This window comes from Drosophila rhopaloa, unplaced genomic scaffold, assembly GCF_018152115.1.
Source record: "Drosophila rhopaloa isolate 14029-0021.01 unplaced genomic scaffold, ASM1815211v1 contig_115, whole genome shotgun sequence".
Classification (NCBI taxonomy): domain Eukaryota; kingdom Metazoa; phylum Arthropoda; class Insecta; order Diptera; family Drosophilidae; genus Drosophila; species Drosophila rhopaloa.
In genome coordinates this window covers 2,081,253-2,107,192 of record NW_025334990.1, presented here as the reverse complement: position 1 = coordinate 2,107,192, position 25,940 = coordinate 2,081,253, and the positions used below count along the sequence as shown (strand labels likewise).

Here is a 25,940-nt window from a genome sequence, read left to right as displayed (position 1 = left end):
GAAGGTTTGTTCCTAGAAAATGACCTATGGAAATATAATATATATACATACATATAATACTATTGTAAGATTTGGTTTGCTCGACAGATGGAGGTTTGGGTAAAATAATCAATGACTTCATAAGAATTTTACTTATCGGACGTATAAATCAAATCTTTTTCTTAAAAAATGGTCCAATAAAATGGTATTGCAAAGCGTAGTAGGAATACTGCCAAATTCCATTCTGGTGAGTGAGGCAAACCATCAGTTTCGCATGTGTGCGTTGGTGAGTGACCAAAACAAAGCACACGCACAGGACCAGAGAGGTGAAAGAGCGTAGCGTTTGGAGAGAACCTGAGAGCGACTCTCCCGCACACACACAACCACAATCGCGTGTAAACAGTGGGTAAACCTGTTCCGGCGCAGAATTGCACTTGTCGTCGCCAGAGCCGTCGCCCCACCCCCCGTCCACCCCTTCCCCAACCACACCCCCCTCCACCCAACACATTCCCGTTCGGCTGCGCGTTTTCTTTTATTTTTTGTGCGCTGTGGCGAAACTCAATGGATTTGCTGCAAATTCGGGTGGAATTATACCACACACACATACATACACCCCTACACCATGTAGAGTGGGCGTGGGCGTGAGCCAAACCAGTGGGAGTGCGAGCAGTGCGGCAATAGGTTCGGTTCGGGTATTCGGGATGAAAGAGTAAAGTAAATCGGCCGTGCTTATTCCTCTCGGTGGGTGGTGGTGGGTGGTGGGAGGCTTAGGGGGTCACACCCACTCGGCATTTAGCACCTCCGTCAACTGTGAATGGCGACGGCCTTCGTTTCAGGGCTCGTGAGTTTCAGGCCCGAAGTGGATTTCGCCGGCGGGCGGGGGTGGGTGGCTCCCCCGGAAAACAAGAGATAAGAGCGCAGATAATGCGCGCGCATTACATGTGATTAGGTGTTTGGGCTGCAGGATTTAGCCAACCGCGTCCAAGTAAATGGTAAATAGGATTTCTATATACAGTACCCGCAGGGGAACCTACGAAACTGGGTGGAGTTACAGTGGGCTGAGTAATTAGTTTAGGATATCCGTTTTTAAAAAAATATAAAAGTAAACGGTTTACTGCAACTTAACTGTTATAAAATTACCATCTATAAATAATTTAAAATATCGCTAGAAAAATAAAAAAAACTCTAAGCGATGGCTTTAAGAAAACATGAAAATTTAGATTTGGATATCTTTATCCCGCGCGATTCGTTTTTCCCCACTTCCCCAATGCGCAAGCTCTCCCTTTCTCCCTCTTTAGCGCTCTCTCACTCTCTCTCGCTCCCTCGGTAGCTCTCTCACACACACAATCATACAAGACGGTCGCTCCCTCTCTGTCGCTCCAATGGCCTCGTGCCAGAGCGAGATAACCCATCGAAAAAATTAGAGCAAAGAGAGATGAGCAAGGCGAAAAACGCCAAAGAATACGAGATACGAAAAAAGAGGAAAAACACGAAATCGACATAAAAAGCGCCGGCAAACCAGTTCGGGATAGACTCCGCCCCCGCCGCTCGCTGATTGGCTAAGCAACCGCTTTGCACCGAGACTTCATCTTGTTCTTTTTTTTTCCTTTTCCTATATTCTTTTTCCACTGCGGTTTTATCGTCCCCGTTTCCCTCTCCACTTCTTCCCTTTTTCGACGTCGACGTTATTTGCGAAGCTTTACCAAATTTCGGGGCTCAAAATCTTTTGCTGCTCTTAGCATTTTAGATGGAGCTCCCCACACACACACACTCTAAGAGTGAACATCTTTTTATGTGGCACACAGATACATTTCTATGTGGCATGTAATTTCAGCTTCCCAATAGAGAAACTTAATTAATTCCCCAGCACAAGTAGAGTTAATAACCCAACTACAAAGTAGAAAATGAGCCAGGGTTTCGTTAAAAGGATTGTGTAAGTTTTTATGGCAATATTTAAGTCATGGACGCTACCATCGTTAGCTTTTGCAATCCGTTGATAGTACCGATAATTTTAATAATAATTTTTATAATAATTACATAAATTAGAATTTGTTTCCCTTTGTTTTTCGCAGATTTGGCACATATGTACTAAAAGTCTTTTCCAATTGATAAATATTTAGAGATTTAAGGTATTGCAAATAGTATCTGTAAATGGGCTACTTCATGTCAATCTATAATTTTCAAAATGTAAAAGATATTTATTCTAAAATGCTTTTGTTATGAAGTCCATAATTATTTCTGTGTTTTAAATTACAAAAATTAAATCAATCAATAAGGACATAAAACGAAAAATAAGGCTGCACTAATATATTAGGACTTTTGAGATTTCAAACAAAATGTTTGTGTATATAAAACCTTCTGGTTGCAGAAAATGTATACGAGATTAAGCTTGGATTAACTTACTATTTGGAAAGTACATTTTCAGAATCTTATTAATAAAATATTATCAAGCTGTTCCCGCAAAACCCATAACTCTATAATATAACCAAAATGTTTAATCATGAAAGTATTCAGTTAAAGCTTACATTTTTGTAAAAATGTTTTGGAAAATCAGTATAGGCTTGAAAAGGAATTTACAAAATTGTAATTTCTTTTTTTGAAACTAGGATATATTTTATGTGAAACTTTATTTACGAATTCGTTTTGAAACATTTTCAGTAGGGAAGCTCATAAAGTTTCTCCTCCTGAACGCACACATTCAAATTTCCGGTTCGATGACATCTTTTGGACCACCAAACGCGATGCAAATATTTTCGCATGCCCAAAATAAACCCATGTGTCTGGCTGGCCGCCCGTACTTCAAACGTAAATGTTATTTACTGTTAGCCAACTCATCATCGACCCCCGTTCCCCAAAACCCCACCACCCTGGTCGTCTATATTGTGCGGAAAAATATTTAAATAAGCAAGAACGCGACATCATCAGGCTGGAAAAGACCTACACATGCTGTGCGAGTGTTTTTAATGTGGGGAAGGAGCCGGAGGTCTCCTCGCGGAGCGCGGAAAATCAATAATTCTATTAAAGCTCCAGTTCTGGCGTTTGGCGACTGCCGGAGTTCAGTTTAAACTTTTCATTTTTTACGCCGCGCTCCGACACTGATAAAATAGGGCTATAAAATATCCTCTAAAAGATTTTTGAGGTTCCGGAAATCTTAGATCTTATTTTACAGAGCAAAGGAGAAGATCTTAAAATAAATAGTAGCTTTGGCTATAGCTAGTTTGATTTTAAGATTTAAAGATTTCTAAAAAGGTTATTTCTAAAATGTCTGTAAATATGGGTTGGTTCAGTCAATATACATTTATGTGTATATAACCATTTCATACAACCATTTACGAAGTTGTTACTGTTAAACAAAGAGTCAAAAGTCACAATGCTCTAGATAAAGTTAAAAAAGGTTGTGAAGTACACCCAAGATTTTTCACCTGGACAATTACAAAACCATTACATCAAGATAACTTATTTTTATGCTGCGTCGTTACGTTAAGAAAGAAGCTTTCTTAAGTCAGGGATTTAATTTTTTAATATCAGATTGGGATTTTTCCCGGCAGTGCAATGGAGACAGCATGGCGCTATAACGTGTGGGGAAGTGCTTCAACTTTAAGCGTTTGGCGGGTGGGCAGTGGGCCAGTTCTGGCCATTCCCTGTTACCGCTATTACGGAATGTGGCAGCCATCAGCCACGCTAAGAGCCCTGTTTGCCGTCATTGCCCCATCAACATCATCGCAGTCATCATCCCGGACACTGGCACAACAAGCACGGACACGGATACGGACACAGGCACGGACACGGATGCCGTAACGGGCACTCCCGGCGGAGTGAGGCAGCTACCCGTCATCATCATCATCAGCATCAGTATCAGCCCTACCCCCAAACAAAACCTGCTTCGGTGTCATTGTGTCGGCGTAACGACAAAAGGACATTCATTAAGTTTTTGATTTCTGATTTTATTGTTGATTAAACGCATCACAGCCCCTTTTTTTCAGCACCCGGGGACTGGGTAATGCCGGGAAGGAATACAGAGTCCTGGTATCGCTGGCATTGTCCTGTTTTCTATCTCCCAGCTCTCAGATCCGAGCACTGAGCACTGAGCACTTCCGGCGAGAGCGTCAACTTGACATTTCCGCTCTGCTCGGGCGTCCTTGTTTTTTGGGTGGTCCTGCTGCCTGGCTTATCAACCCACTCGAGCACTCAAGGATACACTCGACAGCCAGGACATCGGCCCCTTGTGCAACTTATGTACAGAAGTATTTACAGAAACAGGCGGTCTGGCTGCTGGCCAACCAACTCGAATGCCCGATTAGGGAAGCTTCGGTATTATCCTGCCGCCAGGATGTGTGTGCCAGTGGAGTGCTGCCATTCGCCTGGCTCAAGTATCGACGTTCCGGGAGGGGGGGATTGGAGGCAGGGATATCCACTGCTGGCGGTGCCATTGGAGCTCAGCAGAGCCCGCTGCAAATGCGCCTGCGCCAATTTAGGGTTTTCCTTTATTTTTTCCCCCAATATATATACCATTGCGGGTACATATATGAGCTCCTTATATAGGCGATTATGTACTTGAAGCGCTATTTACTTGCTTGAACCGCAAAATGGGATTTCGAGCGGAAAGAATGTCGCGGAAGATGGCGGAACAAGATTACTGAAAATTAAGTTGGGCTTGGCAAGTAATTGAAATTAAATTGCTATAAATAACTTTAGATGTATTTCTAATATCTTTTCTCATTCATACTTTATTATTTCCAGGTATTAATTGTCTATTGACTTCCCCAAAAACCAAGAAGTTATTAATAAGTTATCCCCTGAACAAAGTATTCCTTGAACAATAGGCTTAGTTTTTCTTTTTTTGTGGCACATTTTAGAAAGTTTTATGATTAATTATTTGATAACGGGCTAATCAACATTGTATCGTTAAACATTACATTTAATTTCAATAAAATAAGTATTTAAAGCATTTAAAATAAACAATATTTTTTGATGTTAATGCTTTTAAAAAAAAGGATTAGTACGAAAGCGTTTCCATATTTGTTCCAAATTTACTTTTCATTAAAATTTAATTTCAGAAAATAACACAGGAACTCTGCTTGGCTTTTTGAAGAAACACTCACAATTTCTGAGAATTTACCAAATTTCCGATTAAGATGAAACATATATGAAACTTGAACAATATTGAATCAATTTCGTTATCATGCCGACTCTGACCGACATTTTCAAAGGGCTAACCTTGGTCGAGGAACGCACTTCAATTAGTCGAAGAAGTGGAAAGGTATGAGACATTAGCCAAACAATGTACTGGCTTTGTTGGACCAGTCGCACCTCATGATTAAATGGAATAACCACATTTCCCACTTGAAGTAATTGAAAGGAGAGGGGTGTCAGAGGGTGGCAGTGGGTGGTGATGGGTGCCCCAGCCCCAGTGACACTGGTAAGCGTGTTGCGATCGGCAAAACTTCCACTTGAAAGCCTTAATTGATTTAACTGATACCGAGATACCGGAGAGAAGATGCCACCCCCACACGCCCAAACTCGAGTCTCAAGTCAATAGATAAATTCGATGACTTTGTATCTGTATCTGTATCTGTATCTGGGGAATCGGATGTGGCAGTGATTGCGGTTACCGTTCGGCCGGCATCTTCAAAAGCTCGCTCCGAACATGATATCGATTTGTAAATTTCGCCCGGCGATAAGGAGCTCGACTTTGGTGGCTTGACAATGAAACCGAGATCGGAGACCAAAATGGAGTCGCCGCAGTGTCCACAAGTTAGCAGATTGTTTTCCCACTTTGTCGATGCCGCCGAACAATGTTTGACGAGTAGTGTGTGTTTGCTTATCGCGATCGATAGATCGATAGGCAATTGATATCGGCGATGTTGGCCTGTTGTCTTTGATGCTCGACACTGCCGTCCGTCTTGTCCGGACAAATCCCTAATTAAAAAGATACACCTAGATACCGGCTTATCGCCCATGCAAATATTGACCTCTCGCCTTAGCCAAAAGTCGCTTGCGTATCTGCTGTTGGCCAAACAATCGCATCTGCCAGACTACCTGACTCCCGAGCTCTATTCTCCGGTTTCCATGTGCCCGTCTCCACGGGCAACACTTGACTTTGTTTGCCCTGCCATTGAGGTCTCGGTCTCGTCTGCGGGTCCGCAAAAAGACCGTGTGCCACACCCACCCACCTTCACCCACTCGCAGGGGACCTTGCGCGATTTGCCCGCTGTATTTGCTCATTTCGGTAATGGTTTATTTTTAGATGGTCTACAAAATTAACGCAAATAATCACATGGAGTGCAGTAGAAAATATTTAAAGGTGGGGGATTTTTAGATTTACTAGTAACAAGTACTAGAACTATTAAAGAGATTGTATTTATTTCGGTGTCATTCCATTTAATATCATAGTTTAATATTTTTAATGTTTTTATTTGTTGCTTTCCTTAATAAGTGAGAAGAAGGTAAAATACTACTTACTATGAGATACCCAATACATTCTGCCCCTATTAAAAAAAAAAAGAACACGCTTTAAAGCGACGAAAAAACTTTTTTTTCCATATTTCAAACCTTTGCCAAATTATAAAACTAAAGTAAATTATATTTACTCTTCCATTAATGCAACAATAAAAAATGATTTGGATTGAATTGAAAGAGTTTATTTCTTGAAAAAAGTATTATCCCAAATTCAACGGTTTACGTGAATTAAAAACCGACATTGAAGGACAATTTTCCTTGGAAATTAAATTATTTAAAATATATTATCAAAAATGAACAACTGAAAATCGTTTTAAATAAATAAATACGTTGGTCTAGTTTCCCCTTTGTTATTTTCCAGAAAGCTTTTCAAAATATGAAACACCACGAGAAAATAAAAAATATTTCACTCTAAACTCATTTAAAATTGTTTCATAAACTGCAACTGCACCCAATTTGAGGCTTTTATGGAGAGTTTACCGCAATTTTCTAGTTTCACAAATTTCATCAATGGGCCAGCAGCAAATGTGGTTAAACTATAGAGCGGGCTGAACTCAATTTCAGCATTTCAAACATTTTCCGCTAAAAGCAACTCATTTGGGGGCCAGGGCAGAGAGCCGGCTGACCAAAGGATAGTTTGAAATGACCACATAATTAAATTAATTGCATGCAGAGAACGGGGACTGTGGACCCCAAAGAGGAAAACCATTTCTGGGTGGGGAGATGAAAGCCGGGCAAAACATTTTGTGTGGGCGGCGGCTGGGGGCGGTAAATATTGGTTAAAAACTGAGAGCCGGCTCGTGTTCGTTGCCTAAACAAACACGGACTCTGCTGAATCGAATCGGGGTACAAAATCGAAAATCAAACAAACAAAATCACAAAATCACTCACTTTGATCGGTCGAAACTCGAATTCGGCTGGAGTACTCCACTCTCACAGGGCTTATCTCGGAAGGGAAATCTTTTAAAGCGAGTGAGGTCGCCTCGAGTGGACAATACCCAGTGCTGAAAAACACTATACCCTGGAATACCTGCCCCACCTAGCCAAGATCGATAAGTTCATTTGGTTTTGCGATTTGATTAATATTGACTTAGGAACGATTCTGTTTGCTTAGCTATTGTGTTCAGCTGTTCCCCGTTGATTAATTTGAGGCGATAAAGCTTAATTGGATTTCGCTTAGATAACTCAACTGAACAGTCCACCGATAGATCTCCGATAGGCGATCGCGTCAAGTGCTGTTCAAAATCGCGGCTAATCAGAGTCGGTGCGGTAAACAGTCGTCTTGAAGGGGAAAAGGTTGAAGTTGCTAAGCAGCCCGGTTAGCAAGTGAGTGTATCTTACCCCATCAAGGGCCGTGAATCGTCCGGAATTCATCGCTATCTCCGCCTTTCAGCTACCACAACCTTAAGTCCTACACTCTAACTAAGATGTCCACTTAAGTGAAATAAATTTCTACTTATGCGCAACATTTCATCGAATGGGAATCCTGCGAGAAGGGGTGACTCGCCGTGCAATATACACTTATACTTATGCTCACAATCCTCCTAAAAGGCAATAAAGTTTATCATGCAATTAAGAACGAATTACGCTGCTAATAGAATAATTAATGCAATTTCCCACAACATTAGGCACGAGCACAGACACGGCCCGAGGAAAAGGGCAAAGGGAGCACACTGCGGAATCAAGATGAGAAGCTCTCTATCGGACTCGCCATCCATCCCGTCCTCGACGACAACGGCAACCCCATCCCCGCCAGAACCCACTCCACCGGGCTGAGTTCGGTGACAACTGTCGACGTGGACCGGGAATGTTTTCGTGAGGCTGCGAAACCCCAAGAACTAAGCCATTCCAAATGGGGTTTATGTGCGTGATCTGTGGGCTCAGCAGGGGTGGGAGGGGGTCGTCAACTGGGGGAGGGGACTGCCAATTGCCTGGCCACCTCGTATGTGTACAGTGGATATGGTGGCCAACGAAATTTGGAAGTAATCTTACAGTTGATATTGTAGGCTGAAACTTATATCCAAAAACCTGTTGGCAAGGACTTTATTTATTTATTTAAACTACGGAAAATTTTTAATATTCTTGTGCCAGATAATACACGGTTCTAAACGAAACCTTTCAAAAGAAAAACTTTGTCAAGTTAATAAAAAAACTATACTTACGGATGATACAAAAATAAAAAGACCAATAGCAACACTCTTTATACCCGTTACTCGTAGAGTAAAAGGGTATATTGTATTCGTGCAAAAGTATGTAACAGCTAGAAGGAAGCGTTTCCGACCCTATAAAGTATATATATTCTTGATCAGGGTCACTAGCCGAGTCGATCTAGCCATGTCCGTCTGTCTGTCCGTCTGTCTGTCTGTCCGTATGAACGCTGAGATCTCGGAAACTATAAAAGCTAGAAGATTGGCATTTTGCATGCAGATTCTAGGAGTTCCTACGCAGCGCAAGTTTGTTTCAAAAAGGTGCCACGCCCATTTTAACGCCCACAATCGCCTATATACGATTTTAAAAATTTAAATATTTTGGAAAAGTAAAAATGCAGTTTTATTGTGTTTATCAATACCTATCCAAATGTAGCAAATCGGACCATTCGTTAAAAAGTTATGCATGATCAAAGTTTCTATCTCCATCTCCCTCGCACTCCCTTTACCTGAGTAACGGGTATCTAAAAGTCGGGGCACCCGACTATAGCGTTCTCTCTTGTTTATAGAAGAATTTATATGATTATAACTCCTTTTTCTACTTATTCAAAATGATTCCCAAAAGAAGGTATCATTTTTGTGGCGTGCAAACAATTGCATGATTTTTATTATTTATTTATGATCAAATTAAATATTTTTCTTGTGTAAAATCAAAAAATTCCTCACAAAAGTCCATATGTTGATAAGAAGGGTTGGAAATAAAGCTTTTAATATGGAAAGTTTTACATCAAAGAACTCGTAAAACGATTCCATTTTTAAAGATACTTAAACCTAAATGATTTCTTTGTTGCAAAAAGTAAGACATTTTCTTCGACTTGCGGAAATCAATAGCTTTGGTTTCTATTTTCCAAAAAAATTTATCAACTGACAAATCTGTTTGACAAATTTTCAAAAAAAGGGAATGTTGTAACCCGTTGAGCTTATATGGAGATTCTAATTTGATTGTTGTTTAAACTTAAACTTATAACCAAGCTAGACGGCAAACAAATAATAGGTAAGGTGTAATCATTTTCTTATTATCTTTTTTAAAATAGTTGTCCTTTTTCCCTTTAGTTCTGTTTTTATATTGTATCCGCCTGCAGCAATGCCATTGATTTACTTCTGTTGACTGACTTTCCCAAAATGCTGTCACCACTGTACTCATGTGTGCTGTTCCGCAGGCAATCCTTGCCATTTTTATTCCTGCCAGAAACCGCAGGCAGAACGCAGCCACGAGTGAGCCCTCTATCAAAGTGCGGCTGCCAGCTTCCCAATCCCGATTCCATTCCCATTTCTGCTCCTTTGGCGGCAGACTGGCAAAGTGTTTTGTGGCTGTGCCGCACTAATGAAAATGTCAAGTAAATTCCTGCTTTCGGACGGAAACTGCTTCTCCAGCGACGACGGCTCTGCCCGATATCGAGACAACTATCTCTGGGATGGCTTTTTATGGGACGCTGATGGGTTTGCCGGGTGGAAAATGCATTTTCGTGCCGGCTTCAAGCTAGCTTCCGTTTCATGTCCCTCGCGTTGATGGCAATTGTGTTTGGCTTTGCTAACCCCCCTGCCCCGCCCCTTTTACCCACAGTATAAACGCAATGAAAAGTGATGAGGCAGAATCAGAAACAGAAGCTGAAATAATTTGCACTGCCAACCCATTTCAGGCGTTCCCTTCTTTCACAGCTCCGCAGATTTTTTGAACAGTTTTCAGTTTTCAGGTTTGCTTCAATTTATCTACGGTGGAAATTGCATGTCAACCGGAAAGTAGTTGTCAAGATTGTTAAGTCCTTATTTCTTTCACAGTCTGCAGTGGGCTAATAGCTGGAGGTGAAGGTGTCCTGGCAACGCATCCTTCGAGTATTCCTAAGCGGTTTGGGTAAAGGAAACTGCTTCCGCTCACTGAGATCTTCCTTCAGTCTTGTTTGGGCGAAACCCATGTTCTTCTGCCGCTGCGAGCAACGTGCAAATTTAGTTTTACATTTTATATTCGTTTTCAGGGCATTCTTCATCAGGCGACTTGCTTACAGTGGGCCACAAGATATAGATACCCCGAAGATTGCTCACAACTTGGCAAATATCTACGGCGTTCCACGGTAAAGAAGCTTTCAGACGTCTTAGAATTTTAAATGCAAATACTCAATGAAAGGGGCTACAGAACTACAAGCATACATGGGGTTTTACCCAAAGATTTATTTTGTGGTCTCCCCTAAAACCTTTCCCTTCCCGCCACTTTGCAAGTGTGTGTTCCACAACCTTTTAGATTTCTTCATTCAGGCAGGCGGCTAATTAAGTGCGCTGCCTAAAAGTATGTAACAAAAGAAAACTATATGACGAGGGGGATGGGGCAGAGGACTTTCTTTATGGGGCTGAAGGGGTGGCAAAGGACTTCTTAGCCCTGTCAACTCGATTGTCACGCCGAAAGGCTGAGTTACCCGCCTTTGTTTAACCCCATCCACTACTTTGTGAGCTCTTCTTACGCCTTTCTTATACAATTACGCCTAAATCCCTTCCACACGCCGAGCATATTTCACGCTACTTTGTGCCGCACTTCGCTTCCGCGGCGCAGAATTTATGAAAATTTGATTAATCTTATCAAGATGCTCTGAGGCAAGTCACTCAATCAAAGGGTTGCTGAGGGAAAAATGAATTATCAACAATTTTTGCCTTGCCTTGCTGGCTGCCTTACAGCTAATTGAGTTATAGCCAAGTTGTGAAGAGAAAGAGTGTTTCGGAGCCAGTGAGTCACTATCGACAGACTTACAATTTGTTGGCCATTTGACCCGACCCAACTCCTCCACATCCCCAAATCGAAAAGTCAGCTTACAATCGATGGCCAATTATGGAGGCTTGCCGCCTTTAAACATATTCATAAGGTAATTTGTCTGGGCCGTTGGCGAAGCTCTTGATAAGGACCAATTGATTCAAATGCGTATTAGTATATATTTTTTATTTGACCAAGTATCGACTTATTTTGTATTTGTCCAGGGGCCACATCCTTTCAACCTAAGCTGCTTGTATCAATAAAAATTCGATTATACACACACATGGGAGTCGGAAGCCGGACCCTTGCAACGATTTATCATTGTGTTGACTTTATCGGCCAGGGCACACATAAAAAACGAGGGGCGGGGGCGGGGTAAGTAAGTGCTCGACTTATAGTTGGGGACGCACACACATCACGCATACGCCTAGTTGGGCTTGACAATATCAGCTTAGTCTGGCGGGACAGGACGCTCCTTTTATTGCAGCCTTTTCATATTTTTATAAATATTTTAAGCAGCAGTCGGGGGGAAATCTGCAGCATTCAAGTAGCTTATCAGTCTCGCATGTGAGCTTTACTTGTTTCCCTCTTCCGAATGGCCCATAAGCGTATCAAGTATCAAATGCCAAACAAGTCAACAACAAATTGGCCGAATCCATGTTGTTTTCATAAGCAGAAGAGGGCTCCGCAAAAAACTTGTCCGACTTTGCGACCTCTGAACCCCCTTCGATGTTTGACCAGTTAAGTAGTCGAGCTGGCTGCTTTTCGTATTCTGCCAACGTAATCGACTTCGATTCGATGTGCCCCGTTTGCCGGCTAAAGTTCGGCGGTGACTCCTTTGGCAGGACACTCGCAGGCGGGACTTAATTGCTTATGTAATTGTTGGCATTAAGTGATTTCTTGTTTATTTCACAGTTGGTTGCATTCGAATCTAATTGAAATTGGATGGTGGCCAAGCTGACAAAAAGGGTGAGGAACATATTAAGTTAGCATACTTTAGAGAGCTAACCAAAAATGTAGTTCATTTTCTCCTAACTAGCTCCGCATTTCAGTACATTTTTTCACCAATCAGACGAGTATTAAGAGCACTTACCTGCGAAATGCTAATTAAACAGAAAATAAGCTTAAGATTGCCTAGACAAACAGTAGAGAAAAAAGGCGCTGTGTGGAAATTAAAAGGAAAAGTTTTGACATCAAAGAAAAACTTACCGAAAAATTAAATAGGCAGATTAAAAATCAGAGGCAAATATAAAAAGAAGCGACGAAGAAATTAAAATGCACTTGTCAATGGAAAAAAAGTTGGTAATTAAACAAACACAAAACGGAATATTCAATAACTTTGAACGAAGGCCGAGGAAAATACGTTTTTCGGGGAAGAAAGGACACCGATAATCGCGTCTTTCATATATTTTTTTCTTCTCGTGATTTCTCTAATGAAACAAAGTTTGCCGAGGGGAGGAAATGAATCCCAAGTTGTGTAAAATCCTGTCATTAAATGTCTTCGGTTTCCAGAAACCATCCCAAGTCGGTACATTGAAGCAGAACCGAGGCAGTTTTCTTCTAATCCAATAAGTCCGTGCAACTGACACCGCCGCATTTCCATTTACATTTTTTAACCCTTTTTGCGAGGAATTACAAATCGAAAGGGAATCGCATCGCTGGTTCTGGCCAAGAAGCACTCGTTATCCTGGCCCAGAACAACAATAAAATGGCAGGACAGCGAGCAAGCCAGGGCGCACTTAATTAGAAAACGTTTAATGCCCCCAGCGATATCCTTGTGGCGTTCGACTTCTTCAACCGGAAGCCATTTCGGGATTCAGTCCAAGAGGACACTTGGCATTGGTATGCGATGGCTGTCTTTTCTCCATTCATTGGAGCAAAGAGAATTTCGAGAAAAGCTCACAAAGACAATCTAATTTTCCAACTAATTTAGTTAGAGTGCTCAATAGTTGAATTATGTGTTTGGCGCAGGCCATTGATTAGAAATAAAGTTCTCGCAAGGCGAGTGCTAAGTTGAAAAAATATTTTCGCCTGCTTTGGTTGCAATTATAATTTTAATGAAATTAAGAAATAAACTTATTTGAAGTTCCATCCATGCCGACAGAAGATGCAGCCAAAAGTAAATGCCAAAGATACTTTCTGCACAAATGAATGCAATTAAAAAGTTGAATGCAAATTGAACTTTTCCAGCGCCAGGGATACCTTAATACATTCAATCAGACAGAAACTCCACTCCAATGTCCCAAAATAAAAAGAAACCCTGATCAAATCGGGGAATCGGAACAGAACAAGCGTGTCAAACCGCAAAAAATGCGCCGCATGAATATATTAACGATATGACAAAAGCCGAGGGAAATGCTCGAAATACGTGGGTTGGGGATTCAGATACAGATACAGATACATTAAGTGGCAACAATACGAAGCGCAAGGAAAATTAAAAGGGTCACTTTACAAGGACTTATAGTACAAAAAAAAAAACGGAAAAGACAAAAACAACACAAAGAGAAATGAGATGAAAAGTATGGAAAATAAATTCATATTTGAGACCTGCGAAGGGTGGGTAAAACATGATGATGTTTCGGGGATGAGAGGGCTGCTATGTTTGTCGATGATAAAGAGACTCTGCTTGTCTTTTGGTTTGCCCATTGGACACAGATTCTGGAAAGGTTTTCCCTGGCTTGGGGTGGCTAGGAAAATATTTACAAACATAATCGCTGAAAAATTAAGTTTCTGAAATTGGTTTTTTTTCAGTTTATTACAGCATATTGCCTGAAATTTATCAATGGAAGCGAGCTTACTACCATTCAAACCCGAGATTTTCTAAGGCGTGTATTTTAAGAAAATGGTTAAGGCAAAAAAGGCATGAAACACAATTAAAAACGAAGGCAAAACGTGATCGAAAGAGGTCAAACCCCTGAGCAAGATTAAGCTGTGAGCTTAGCATACTTAAGTGGTCACGGGCGAGGGCTCTAAAAAGTAGAAAAAATACCGTGCCCGGTTAAGCGCAGTTTCCCGGGAAGAGAAAGGTCCTCTAATTGAGTAAACGCAAGCGGAAAAAACAGGAATTAAAATCGGAAAAACGATAGATATACACAGAAATACACACAATGAAAAAGGGAAATTGGAGTGGAGGTTAGGCAGCGGTTTGTTTTCCATTCCTAAGCTTATTTTTCCGAGCCGCTTTCGCCGAAGTGGCATAAGATGCATCAACAACGGGCAAAAAGGAATCAAAATATAAAAAGCAAAGGAATTAAAAATGTGAATGGCTGAAGAGTCGGCGGGCAGGGAAGCAAGACAAAGCGAATGGAGAGCCAGGAGCAGCGACCCGCAGCGCATGAGGGGCACATTAAAAATGTTGGCCAGCTTTCGGATCTTAATCCTTTTGGCAGTCGAGCTCATTATGCACGGGACGCTTTTAATGACCCAAATCCGGCAGGGGCACAATGTTGGATGCCCCAAAAGCGGACAGCTCGAGCTTCCATTTTTTGATTAATTATGTGCCGAAAGTGAATGAGTTCCTCTAGCCTCCCGGGTAATTCAGGTAATCTGTGCATTGTCTATTTTGACATTTGCCTTGGCGTATTCGATTTTTCCCAGGAAGGGAGCTCAAGGTGTGCTGTTTGCACCCTCCCCTCCGTTCATGCTAAATTTATCAAATGCGTAATGAGCGTACGTGAGCTGCATGCCATATGCCTTCCCCCAATTTTCACCCAGGACTTCCAAAATTCTTCTTTTATTTCTTTTTTTGGGGGTTTTTGACCACTATTCGGAGGGAGGAGTGGGAGGGGTGCTCAGCCGTCGGTCTGTTAATTACAACTTAAATTGACAGCAAAAATTGGACTGGAAAATTGTGGGTTTTCCATGCGGTCGGCATATTAAGCGCTTACTTCATAGGAGTTGAGGTACGGCGCAGCATAATTTCCCCGGCAGGAGTAGACAAATGAAGACTTAAGACCTACTTAAGGCCAAGAGCAGTCGGGCGTATAGCATTCAAAACTCCTAAGCTGCCCGGAAAGTATTCCGCAACAAAAGCGGCGTATAAAAAATCCAAGTAAAAACAACAAATTAGCTAAGAAGACAGGGGAAGAGATGGGTGGATGGGCGGATGGATGGATGGGCGGATGGGAAGGGAGAAGCATTTAACCCTAATTTGACACACACGCAACCTTGACGAACGGAGGGGGGAGAGGGTTGCAGGCAGGAGGGGGTTGTGGATGCTCCCGGGGGTGCGGCGTCATAGGGCAAGTCACAAATAAATACATTTACGCTTATCAAGGGTTACAATGAACACAATAAAAGGAGTTATCGGAAGTATTGCTTGGAATTTGCAATACCCTTTAATGGTAAGAAGCCATAACCCAGCTGGAAAACCCGTACTTACATATGATACAAAATAAAATGTTTGACTTTTTTTCAATTCAGAGTTATGTATAATATTTGTAGAAAATGTGAGGTTGCTGACCTTCAGGTCGACAGTTATGATTTTAGTTAATTTTGCTTTTAAAAATAAACTACAAATTAAATCATTATTTTATATGATCTGCAGAAAAAGGATATTTATCTTTAAAAAAATATTAGTTTTTAAATCGAATTAAAACTGAACAATATTTCCAGAGTCAGTCAAATTAGATAGAAAAAATTTTCGTTTAAGTTATTTGTAAGTTTAACTGTTAAAAAGCAGAAGGATGACTTATATTTCAATATATTGCTTAAACAATGGCATTTACGATCTTATTTATTAAGAGCGAAAATATTTTTTAAAATCTATTACTGAAAATACGACTAAACCAAGTTTATTGAGGTTTATTGAAATGCCTGACTACCCTTTCTGTGTTCAAGGATACATCACTCGTAACTGAAACGTATGCTAACTGCCGTTAAATGCGAATGCAAGGAAGACAACAATATCAATAAGCACACACACACACACACCACACACCCACACATGCGACGAAGGGGTAAAAGGATGATGGGCGATGGGGTGTCGAGGATGTAGCGACAGCGGAAACGGAAATCACAACAAAGTGCTGACATGTGCCGCGGTCGACGAGGCGGAGGGAAAGTGGAGTGAAAGGCGGGGGGGAGTTGGGCCTATGTGGTTGCCCACACACACACAAACGCACACCCACACTCGCATGTGTGGGTGTCAAGTTCCTTTTCACGCGCAAATTGAGTGCTTAAGCGGTTTAGTTGGCACGTCTCTTGGCCCGCGTTTTGCCACCGGAAGCGGAAACTCCGCATTCCGCATGGGAATGTACTCGCACTCGCACTCGCTGTTTGCTGTGGCGTCGGTAAGCCGTCTCGGCATTCATCCTTCGCCTCACTTGAGACGCCCACGCAGTTGGAGAACTCCACTTTCCATATCCTGGCGATAAGCAAGTTTCGCATTCGCGTTTATAATTCATGCCGATTCACTTGGAGAAACAAAAAATTATTATTTATTGTCAGCGCTTGCAGCTCCATCTTCCGCTTGTTTATGTGTGCCGCCGCGATAAGAAGGGGGCGGGGGAAATTGGGAAAAGGAACAAAAAGGGGCGGGGCAGTACACATTTGCATACGTTTTGGCCGGAAATAAAATCGCAAACCGAACGCGTGCCAGCGACATAAAGAAAGCAGCTCGAATTGCGAGCTCTTTCACATCGGGCCATATATATATAGCATACTTACAGGCGGACCGCAACAACAAAGATAAAGATGCTACATTGTGTGGCTATATCGCTCTCTCTTTTTCGCGCACTCGGCTCATTTGTTGTTATTTATGCTGAGCCCTGGTGGTATATGGAAATCCCCCATAACAACCGCGGTCACATTTGCTCCTGGTTTCCTTATTTTTTGCATACGCCAAGATAGAAATAGAGCGGAAATGCGAATGAGACGGCAGCTGGTGTTGGGAAAATGAAAAATAATAATAAGAAATAATAATAAACATGCTTGGGCTGGCGTTTTATTGCCGCTCAATTGATATCATGAAATTATGCCTTTGATTTTTATTGCCCTGCCGGAACATATGATGTTCCCTCTAAGGATACATCTGCATATGTGTGTGTGTTTTTCAAGGAAGTCATGTCTTGGGATTATTTTTAAGCTACTGCCACTGCCTACATATGTGCTCGCTGTAATTGCAATTTGAATTCAATTTGCTGGCGATGGGGAAAAACCTGGGCATAGTGTGGCTTATCGTTTACGATCTAAAAAATAAGTGGAAGAGCAACGGAGGGGGAGCTTTCTTGGAAACCTGATACCCCAGACAATGGAACATCTTTCTATGTGAGTGGGGGGGTTGGAGCTCAGCTATTAGCAACCGCAGGTCTCAGTATCTCTAAGTTAATACCACAAATTGGAAACTGTTTAGTTTGATCTCATCGATTTGCTTCCTCGTGGAAATGCTTCTTAAGTTTCATGCTTCTGTGTGTTAGCCTATTCGTTTTTCTTAAGCTTTTGAGGTCTTTACCTCAGAAGCCAACAAATATATAAATTTAATGTCACACTATTGATTTGTTTCCTCACTCCACACCGCCGAAAATTATCTGAATAGAAAGAGAATGCCCTTTGTGAATGCCCATAATTACTCAACGGTTTCACTTTCATTCGCCGTCATTCATCCGACGAATCGACTGTGAGTAGCCAATTTACTAGAGCGAGTTCTTAGGCACATAAGAACTCTGGGATATATATAGGTAACTGCGATCCAACTATTTTGACTGGGAATTGATGTCAGTGACACAGCCAAAATACGAAGCTAAAGAGCCCGAGTCCGAGTCCGATTCCGATTCCGAACCCAAATCCAAATCCGAACCCAAGTCGAAGCTAAAGCTAAGCTTTCCGAGTGGGCTCGGCAAATGAAATATATGAGAAATCTTCCTGAAATGAGTGACCATTTCGTGGAGCATCCAGAACACGCTGCGCTTAGATTAGTTTAGTTTAGTTCGTTTACGGTCTTGCCCGAATTGAGATCGTCTCAGCAACCGCCCTCGCTATTCCGTAGGTCGCGATCGAAACAAAACGAATCAAAATAAATAAATAGTACTCGTAAGTTATGCAAGGGCAAATAAATTACAAGAATTAGCCCGAAGTGTGAAATGAAAGTAAAGTTCAAGGAGCGAAGTTCTGGATGAGTTTCTATTCAAATATTTATCAAGAACAGTACAATCAAGATAAAGTTCAAGTGATAAGCTGCGCATAAATTTAAATATGCTAAGTGAATTGTGGCGGCACATAAGCTACACACACAGACACACACATGGGGGTACACATTAAATAATAGAGCACACGTTGGGGCATTGAGAAAGATTCTGTTATTCGGAGAGAAGGCGTGAGGAAAAGCCGAATCCGGACTGACAATAATAAACGAAATTCGCTCTCCAGCACTCTGACTAAACTAATTTGCCACTCACACAGGGGCAGCGATAGCAACTATATCACATTGATCCCGTCCCTAATCCGCGGCAAAAACAATGAGCAGGCAACTATAGTGTTTGTCCGGGGGGGTATCTTTAGTTCTCGTTTCCCTGGAAATCTCTGGCAATGACTGTGCTGAGATTTACGTGCTCATCAATGTGCAAACATGGCGCTATAAGATAGGTCCCCACGTCCACCGTCCACCGCTCATCTTCCGTCTGGAGCCGCTCTTATCACACACTTTAGCTGTCTATTTTATAATTTTAGTAGCCCAACTCAACCCGCAAACAAATTGTAAATTTCGCAGGCGACAACAGAAGCAGCATGAGCGAGCAACAACGTGTCTCGAACATCTTCCAAGATTAGCTCAATGGCTCTGGGGGAGTGATAACTCGGCCTGAGATAATATTTTGATAAAATATTTGGCACAACCTGCCGGAACGTCACTATTTTGGGCGAGGGCCTGGGGAAGTCTGTCTGGATCCGACTGTCCCCCGATACAGTTAAGATCCGCGGCCACCGGACCACATCATGCCACTCGATCCGCGACCGTCCACGCGCCAGGTTGTTTTCTAGATCCGATCCCCAAGCAATTAGCTAATTGCCCGCGAAAGATCTGGCGAAAATTAAGAGACATTGTGAGCGACTGCGAAAGTGCCGACTTGGGATATAGTCGCAGTGCGCAGTGCATGTGTGTGTGAGTTCGGTGCCCCAAAGCGAAAGGTATCAATGTGCTGAGTGCGACCGCGACCCAAGTAAAGACAATCAGGATGGTGCAGAGCGAGAATCCCAGTAGCCTGGGACCCGAGGAGCAGGATGTCAAGACTGGCGGCCCAGAGGTTCGCGATGAATCCGACGTTGAGTCCAGGCTTCTGGACAACGGCAAGACCTGCGACAAGGAGAAGGAGGCGGGCATCAATCTGGGCGAGGAGGAACCCACTCCCAAGACAGCCAAGCCCAAGAAGAAGAAACAGAAATCCGCACAGGATCGCCTCATGACCGCGGAAATTAACAAGCTGCTGAGGGAATCGCCGCTGGAGAAGAACGTGACTTGCGGCTTTTGGATATTCAAGGGGAAGTTCTACCAGCGGTAAGTTAAGCACTTGTTTCTTATAGATTTAACTTTAAATATAAACTAATCTACAAAAGTATAGAAAGGATACTTTTCCCAAATAATGTGAATATCACTGATATTGAATCCCCTTTACTAAATTCCTTTCCTTCAGCTTTGCCAATCAAACAGCTTATGTTTTGCTATACGGCATCGTGGGCTGTATCTTTTCGATGACATATGCATACTTTAATGGCACCATCACCACCATAGAAAAGCGTTTTAAGATACCCTCGAAGAACACCGGCATTATATCGGTTGGAAATGACATAAGTCAGACTTTGGTGTCTGCCGTTTTAGCCTACTATGCGGGAAAAGGTCATCGGCCGAGATGGATTGGATTTGGTAAGATATTTACTGGTAAAGGGTTTCTCAGATCATGTAACACTGCCTGCTTCAGGTCTTCTCACCATCGTTCTCTTCTGCGTTCTGACCACCGCACCACATTTCCTCTACGGACCCGGCGAGGATGCACTGGCTCTGACCTCGGAGTTTGGCGGGATGCCGGATGAGAATGCCACCATGGAGGCCATCGAGGAGGAGCGATCGAAGACCCTGTGCCGCTTGAGTGGAGGAGGAGCGGAGTGCGAGGTCGGCGAAGGAAACTTCGCCCCACAACTCCTGCTCTTTGTGGCTCAGTTCATATCTGGAATCGGGGGATCCCTGTACTACACTCTGGGTGTGTCCTACATGGACGACAACACTAAGAAGTCCAAGACTCCGGCCTTGCTGAGTGAGTATCAGTGTACCAGTTTTAGCCAACCAAAACTGTCGAAATGTTAATCTTTTGGCTCTTGTGTCTATGTGTTTAGTGTGATAAGTTAACACAATCATATCTTGGGGGAGTGGCTACTTCACGCTGATTCAGGGCAATTTAGCATTAAAAGTTTAGGGAAAAACCGAAAGATGAGAGTCAAAAAAGAAGGCATCTGTAAGATCTGGTATCCAGCAGATTTATCTGGCAGGTTAACAAAATAACAAATGAACTTACCCCCTTATTCATGAATATTAAAAAGGTCGTAAATGGAATAACTATATTCTAAGGCGAGGCCTAGGCAAAAATTATTGTAAAAGCTAGTTAATAATTTTATGAATTCTGAAAACCCGTCAACATAATATTCGTTCTTAAAATATTAACACAATTTGATATAATGCATATTAAATATTATTAATAAGCTGATTTTCCTGGAAGTTTCGATATGATACACTGTATAAGCAAAGCTTTAAATAATATATTTCATTTGTTACATTTCATTTTTTTTACAAATATACCCCCTTACTCTACGAATAATGGGTATAAAAATTGCAGCTGAGATAAATTTTTGACTTCAATATTTTTGCTGTTTGATGTCAGAAAATAAAGTGTTATCTTTTCTAAATATTTTAATACCAGCTAGACAAGCTAGTGGATCTCTGTTTGTACTTAGATTAAATTATGTGCATATCTCTAAGAAGATAACCGTTAATGCAACCTGTGGCATTTATTGAACCATATACGTATATAAATTATAGAAGCAACTCCTTTCCAGGTCTTTCGTACTTCCTGCGCATGCTGGGTCCTGCCATCGGATACGCCTTGGCCTCCTTCTGCCTGCGCCTGTACATCGCCCCGCAGATGCATCCGGTGATCAACAACAAGGATCCTCGCTGGCTGGGCGCCTGGTGGCTGGGATGGCTGGTGATGGGCGGCCTGCTCTCCTTCTCCGGGGTCTTCCTCTCCATGTTTCCCAAGGAGCTGCCCAGAGCAGTGGCCCGCCGGAAGGTGGAGGAGAATCGCCGGCGTGAGAAGGAGCGGCTTTCGTTGAAGAAGACGGAGATGGAGCGACTAACAGCCGAACTGGACCAAAAGGCACCTGTGGAGGCGACGGCCTCCTTCCAGGACATGCTGAAGACCTTCCGCCGCCTGGTCACCAACAAGACGTACATGTGCAACACTCTGTCGAGCATCTTCTACCTGGTGGGCTACACACCCTACTGGATATTCACGCCCAAGTACATCGAGGTGCAGTACCGCCAGTCGGCGGCCACCTCCTCCATGGTCACCGGAACAGTGGCCCTGGCCTTCTCCGCCGTGGGAGTGCTCCTATCCGGTTTCATCATCTCGAGGTATAAGCCCAGGGCCCGATACATGGCCGCCTGGAACGTGATTGTGGGCTTCCTCACGGTGGCCGGCATCCTGGCCTACGCCTTCATCGGCTGCCCGGGAAATGAGAGTTCCGTGATCGTCAACATCCACGACAGTTCCCTCGGCGACAACACCACCACCTGCAATTCGGCCTGCTCCTGCGACTACGTTCGCTATTCTCCGGTTTGCGGGGAGAACAAAATGACCTACATCTCCGCCTGCCACGCTGGATGCAAAAGCTTGCACGTCAATTCCGAAGGAAAAAAGGTAAGTAATCTAGTTTCAGATCGTCCAATTTGTCTAATATAACATGTGGTTTTGTTATTGAAATCTTTGATTTCTTCTTTCTATGTTTGTATTTCAAATACCTATTGCTTACTTTGAATTCCAATAGATCTTCTACGATTGCTCCTGTATTCCTGGCACTGCTGCCAATTCCACAAGTCAATTCAAGCGCCTAACCAGCTTAGATTTGAGTAGCGATAACTTCAGCCAGGACACTTCGGTTCTTACCCAATTGGAGGTAAACTAATTATACCTATTCCATACCCTAAGAACCTAAGTTCAACTGACTTTTCCAGGATCTAGCCAATGGGCAGGCGATGCCCGGAGCCTGTCCGGTGAACTGCTGGACGCAATTCGTGGCCTTCTTGGCCGTGATGTGCTGCCTGAAGTTCGTGGGCGCCAGTGGCAGGGCCTCCAATTTCCTGGTGTCCGTGCGATGTGTTCCAGAGAAGGACAAGACGGCGGCCATGGGCTTCGGGATGACCCTGTGCTCGATGCTGGCCTTCATTCCCAGTCCGATATTCTTCGGCTGGGTCTTCGATAGGGTCTGCCTGGTGTGGGGCAAGACCTGCACAAACAAGGGAAACTGCTGGCTCTACGATCCGCTCTCCATGAGGTGAGTCCACCCAGAAAGAACTCAAACAACACAATATAATAATTCCCATTTTAGATACACCCTGAACTTCACCGCAGCTGTCTTTATTGCCATTGGGGCCATTTTCGATCTGGGGGTCTGGTACTACGCCAAGGACCTGAAAATCTTCGACGAGGAAGTCAAGGAGTTGGAGATGAAGATCGTCCAGCAAGAGGAGGAGGCCAGCAACGAGAAGAATACAGAGATCTAGACCTAAGTTATTATTACGCCTAAGTGCTGTGTGAGTGAGAGTTTTGGTGCCTTGATTTGTCAATATCCAAGTGTGATTTCCCCCATAGAGTCCAGTACCATAATAAACGGTATTGTAACAGTAAGGTTGCCCCACTGTATATACTCGTATGGTAATTGCTGACAATTAAAAAACAGATCCCAATTGTAAAGATAAACCTGAGACGGGTTACGCTGTAAAAATGAAGGTTGTTATCCGTTATCTAGCAGCTTTTTTGTTTGCCCCTTAGTCTATTGCAACTTAACTTTGACTTGGGGGTTCAGTGTATTGAAGTAGTTCGACGGTTAAGGATCGTCATGGCCAGTGAAGAGATTGAAACCTCCAAGTTTTTGAAGGATAAAGAAGCCGGGAGAAATGCACCTGAGAAGCAGAAGGAACTGGAGTCTTCGGACACCTCCTGTGGCTTCTCAATATTCAAGGGACCGACTTTACAGAGGTAGATCATTCTGCCTTGGACTAATTGTTCGATAATATAATCCTCGTCTGCAGATTTGCCACTGCGCATATGTTCGTAATTATGTACGGTTTAGCTGGCTGCTTTCTGGCCATGGCCTTTACCTACTTCACTGGAACCATTACGACGATGGAGAAGCGCTTCAATATACCCACCAAGATATCGGGCCTCATAACAGTGGGTAATGATATAAGCACAGTCTTCTCCTCTGCTTTTTTGAGCTACTATGCCAGTCGAGGACATCGCCCGCGATGGGTTGCATTGGGTAACATTCCTGAAGTCAAGATATCTACTTTGGTTAGTCACTCCCTTGAATTTTTGTAGGTCTCATCATTATAGCACTTTTCTGCCTGCTCATGTTGACCCCACACTTTTTCTACGGAGCCGGTGAAGAGGCCCTAAGACTGACGGAGGAGTACGGGCTGACGGAATCCATTGATACCTCTGTAAATTCCACGGAGAAGAATGACGCCCTTTGCCACGAGAAGAACTCGAATTGTGTGAAGGGCGCTGAAGACTACATGCCCATCGTGCTGTTCTTCATCGCCCAGTTCGTGGGGGGCATTGGGTGCTCCCTCTTCTACGCGCCGGGTCTGTCCTACATGGACGACAGTTCGGCGAGTTCCAAGACGCCGGCTATGCTTAGTATGGTTTGAAATCAGTTCCCCAAACTCAATCCGAAATTAAACCTTTGTTGTCCCAAGGTTTGACCACCTTTCTGCGGATGCTGGGTCCTGCCATGGGCTTCTCCATAGTCTCCTTGTGCCTGAGGCTGTACATCGATCCCTTCAAGACGCCTCTGATCACCACAAAGGATCCCCGATGGATGGGAGCTTGGTGGCTGGGCTGGATTCTCATCACCGTTATCCTGCTGATCGCGGCAGTCTTTGTGGGCATGTTCCCCAAGGAGATGCCCAGTGCCAAGGCAAGGCGTTTGAAGGCAGACGACGACGAGGACATCCCTTTGGCGAAGCGCTCCTTTCAGGACATGCTGGACTCGCTGAAGCGACTGGCCCGCAACAAAGTGTATGTCTACAACATGCTTGCCTCGATACTGTACTTCTTCGGCTACATGCCGTTCTGGATATTCACCCCGAAGTACATTGAGATCCAGTACCGACAATCGGCGTCCACCTCCACAATGGCCACGGGAACCTGGGCGCTGGGCTTCTCAGCCGCAGGAGTTCTGATCTCTGGCTACGTGATCTCCAAGTACAAGCCGAGTGCCAGGGCAATGGCTGCCTGGAACTTCGTGGTGGACTACCTCACGGTGGCCGGAATCCTTTGCTATATCCTGGTGGGATGCGACGAGAGCGATCGGGCCAACTCGCTGTCCATTCTTCCGACTGGCGACAGCTGCAGTGCCTCCTGTGACTGTGAGTACGTGTACTACTCCCCGGTTTGCAGTCCGGAGAACATCACCTACATATCCGCCTGCCATGCGGGGTGCACCGAAAAGGGACTGGATGCGCTGGGGAAGACCATTTACTCGGGCTGCCGGTGCATGGGCAACTCCCCCAACCTGACCTCCTTGTCCGGCCTAACATCCCTGGCCTCCCAGTCGCAGATCGCAATGGATGGAGCCTGTCCGGTGGATTGCAACAAGCAGTTCATCATCTTCATGGCCGTCATGTGCTTCCTGAAGTTCGTCGGGGCCACTGGGAGATCGAGTAATCTGCTCCTAGCCCTGCGATGCGTTCCCTCGAGGGATAAGACCTTTTCCCTGGGATTCAGTAGCATGGTTTACTCCGTGCTGACCTTCATTCCCAGCCCCATTGTGTTCGGTTATATGCTGGACAGCTATTGCCTGGTTTGGGGAAAGACATGTAGCTCCAAGGGCAACTGCTGGATATATGACACGAAGTCCTTAAGGTGAGTGATTCAATTGGGCAGCAATTAGAGTATAAATAAAAGCTGTTACTCCTTTCTTCAGGTACACAATGAACCTCGTGTGTGCCTCTTTGATTTTCGTTGGCAGCTTTTGGAATATTGGAGTCTGGTATCATGCCAAGGATATAAAAGTGTTCGATGAAGAGGAAACCGTAAACCAGACCAAAAAGGATGAAGAAATAGAGCTTAAGGAAAAGCCAAAAGTAATTGTTCAAACAGGAACATTAAATAATCCGTAAGATTACATACCTCTGCCTGTAAACTTATAAAACATTAATTATAATCCTTAAAACCAAAAACTTGAGTTTAAATATTATCAATTTTATAGTTTTTCAAACTGCCCTTCTTTAACACCTATAAAATATACCCTACTACTTTTAAATATCTATATTAAATGCACACCTTTTTGGA

General features: G+C 43.4%; 2 protein-coding genes across 2 annotated transcripts; both read left to right on the top strand.

Moving 5' to 3' along the window:
* Positions 1-19,044: 19,044 nt before the first annotated feature.
* LOC108048714 (solute carrier organic anion transporter family member 74D) lies at positions 19,045-23,270 on the top strand. Its single transcript, XM_017129541.2, has 7 exons — positions 19,045-19,870; positions 20,007-20,236; positions 20,292-20,624; positions 21,421-22,283; positions 22,411-22,539; positions 22,598-22,917; positions 22,972-23,270. The coding sequence occupies exons 1-7, from the start codon at positions 19,551-19,553 to the stop codon at positions 23,144-23,146; spliced, it is 2,370 nt and encodes a 789-aa protein (XP_016985030.1). The 5' UTR covers positions 19,045-19,550; the 3' UTR covers positions 23,147-23,270.
* A 193-nt stretch (positions 23,271-23,463) lies between these two features.
* Positions 23,464-25,917, top strand: LOC108048715 (solute carrier organic anion transporter family member 74D). Its single transcript, XM_017129542.2, has 5 exons — positions 23,464-23,621; positions 23,675-23,904; positions 23,964-24,284; positions 24,344-25,511; positions 25,573-25,917. Exons 1-5 carry the CDS (start codon positions 23,482-23,484, stop codon positions 25,766-25,768), a joined length of 2,055 nt encoding a protein of 684 aa, XP_016985031.2. The 5' UTR covers positions 23,464-23,481; the 3' UTR covers positions 25,769-25,917.
* The last annotated feature ends 23 nt before the right edge of the window (positions 25,918-25,940 follow it).

Excerpts from the sequence above, each read along its gene's own strand:
- LOC108048714 (XM_017129541.2), top strand. The coding sequence starts at position 19,551 with ATGGTGCAGAGCGAGAATCCCAGTAGCCTGGGACCCGAGGAGCAGGAT. Across the intron at positions 20,625-21,420 it reads CAAGACTCCGGCCTTGCTGA|GTCTTTCGTACTTCCTGCGC; the intron begins GTGAGTATCAGT and ends ACTCCTTTCCAG. Across the intron at positions 22,540-22,597 it reads CGGTTCTTACCCAATTGGAG|GATCTAGCCAATGGGCAGGC; the intron begins GTAAACTAATTA and ends TGACTTTTCCAG.
- LOC108048715 (XM_017129542.2), top strand. The coding sequence starts at position 23,482 with ATGGCCAGTGAAGAGATTGAAACCTCCAAGTTTTTGAAGGATAAAGAA. Across the intron at positions 23,905-23,963 it reads CCCGCGATGGGTTGCATTGG|GTCTCATCATTATAGCACTT; the intron begins GTAACATTCCTG and ends GAATTTTTGTAG. Across the intron at positions 24,285-24,343 it reads CAAGACGCCGGCTATGCTTA|GTTTGACCACCTTTCTGCGG; the intron begins GTATGGTTTGAA and ends TGTTGTCCCAAG.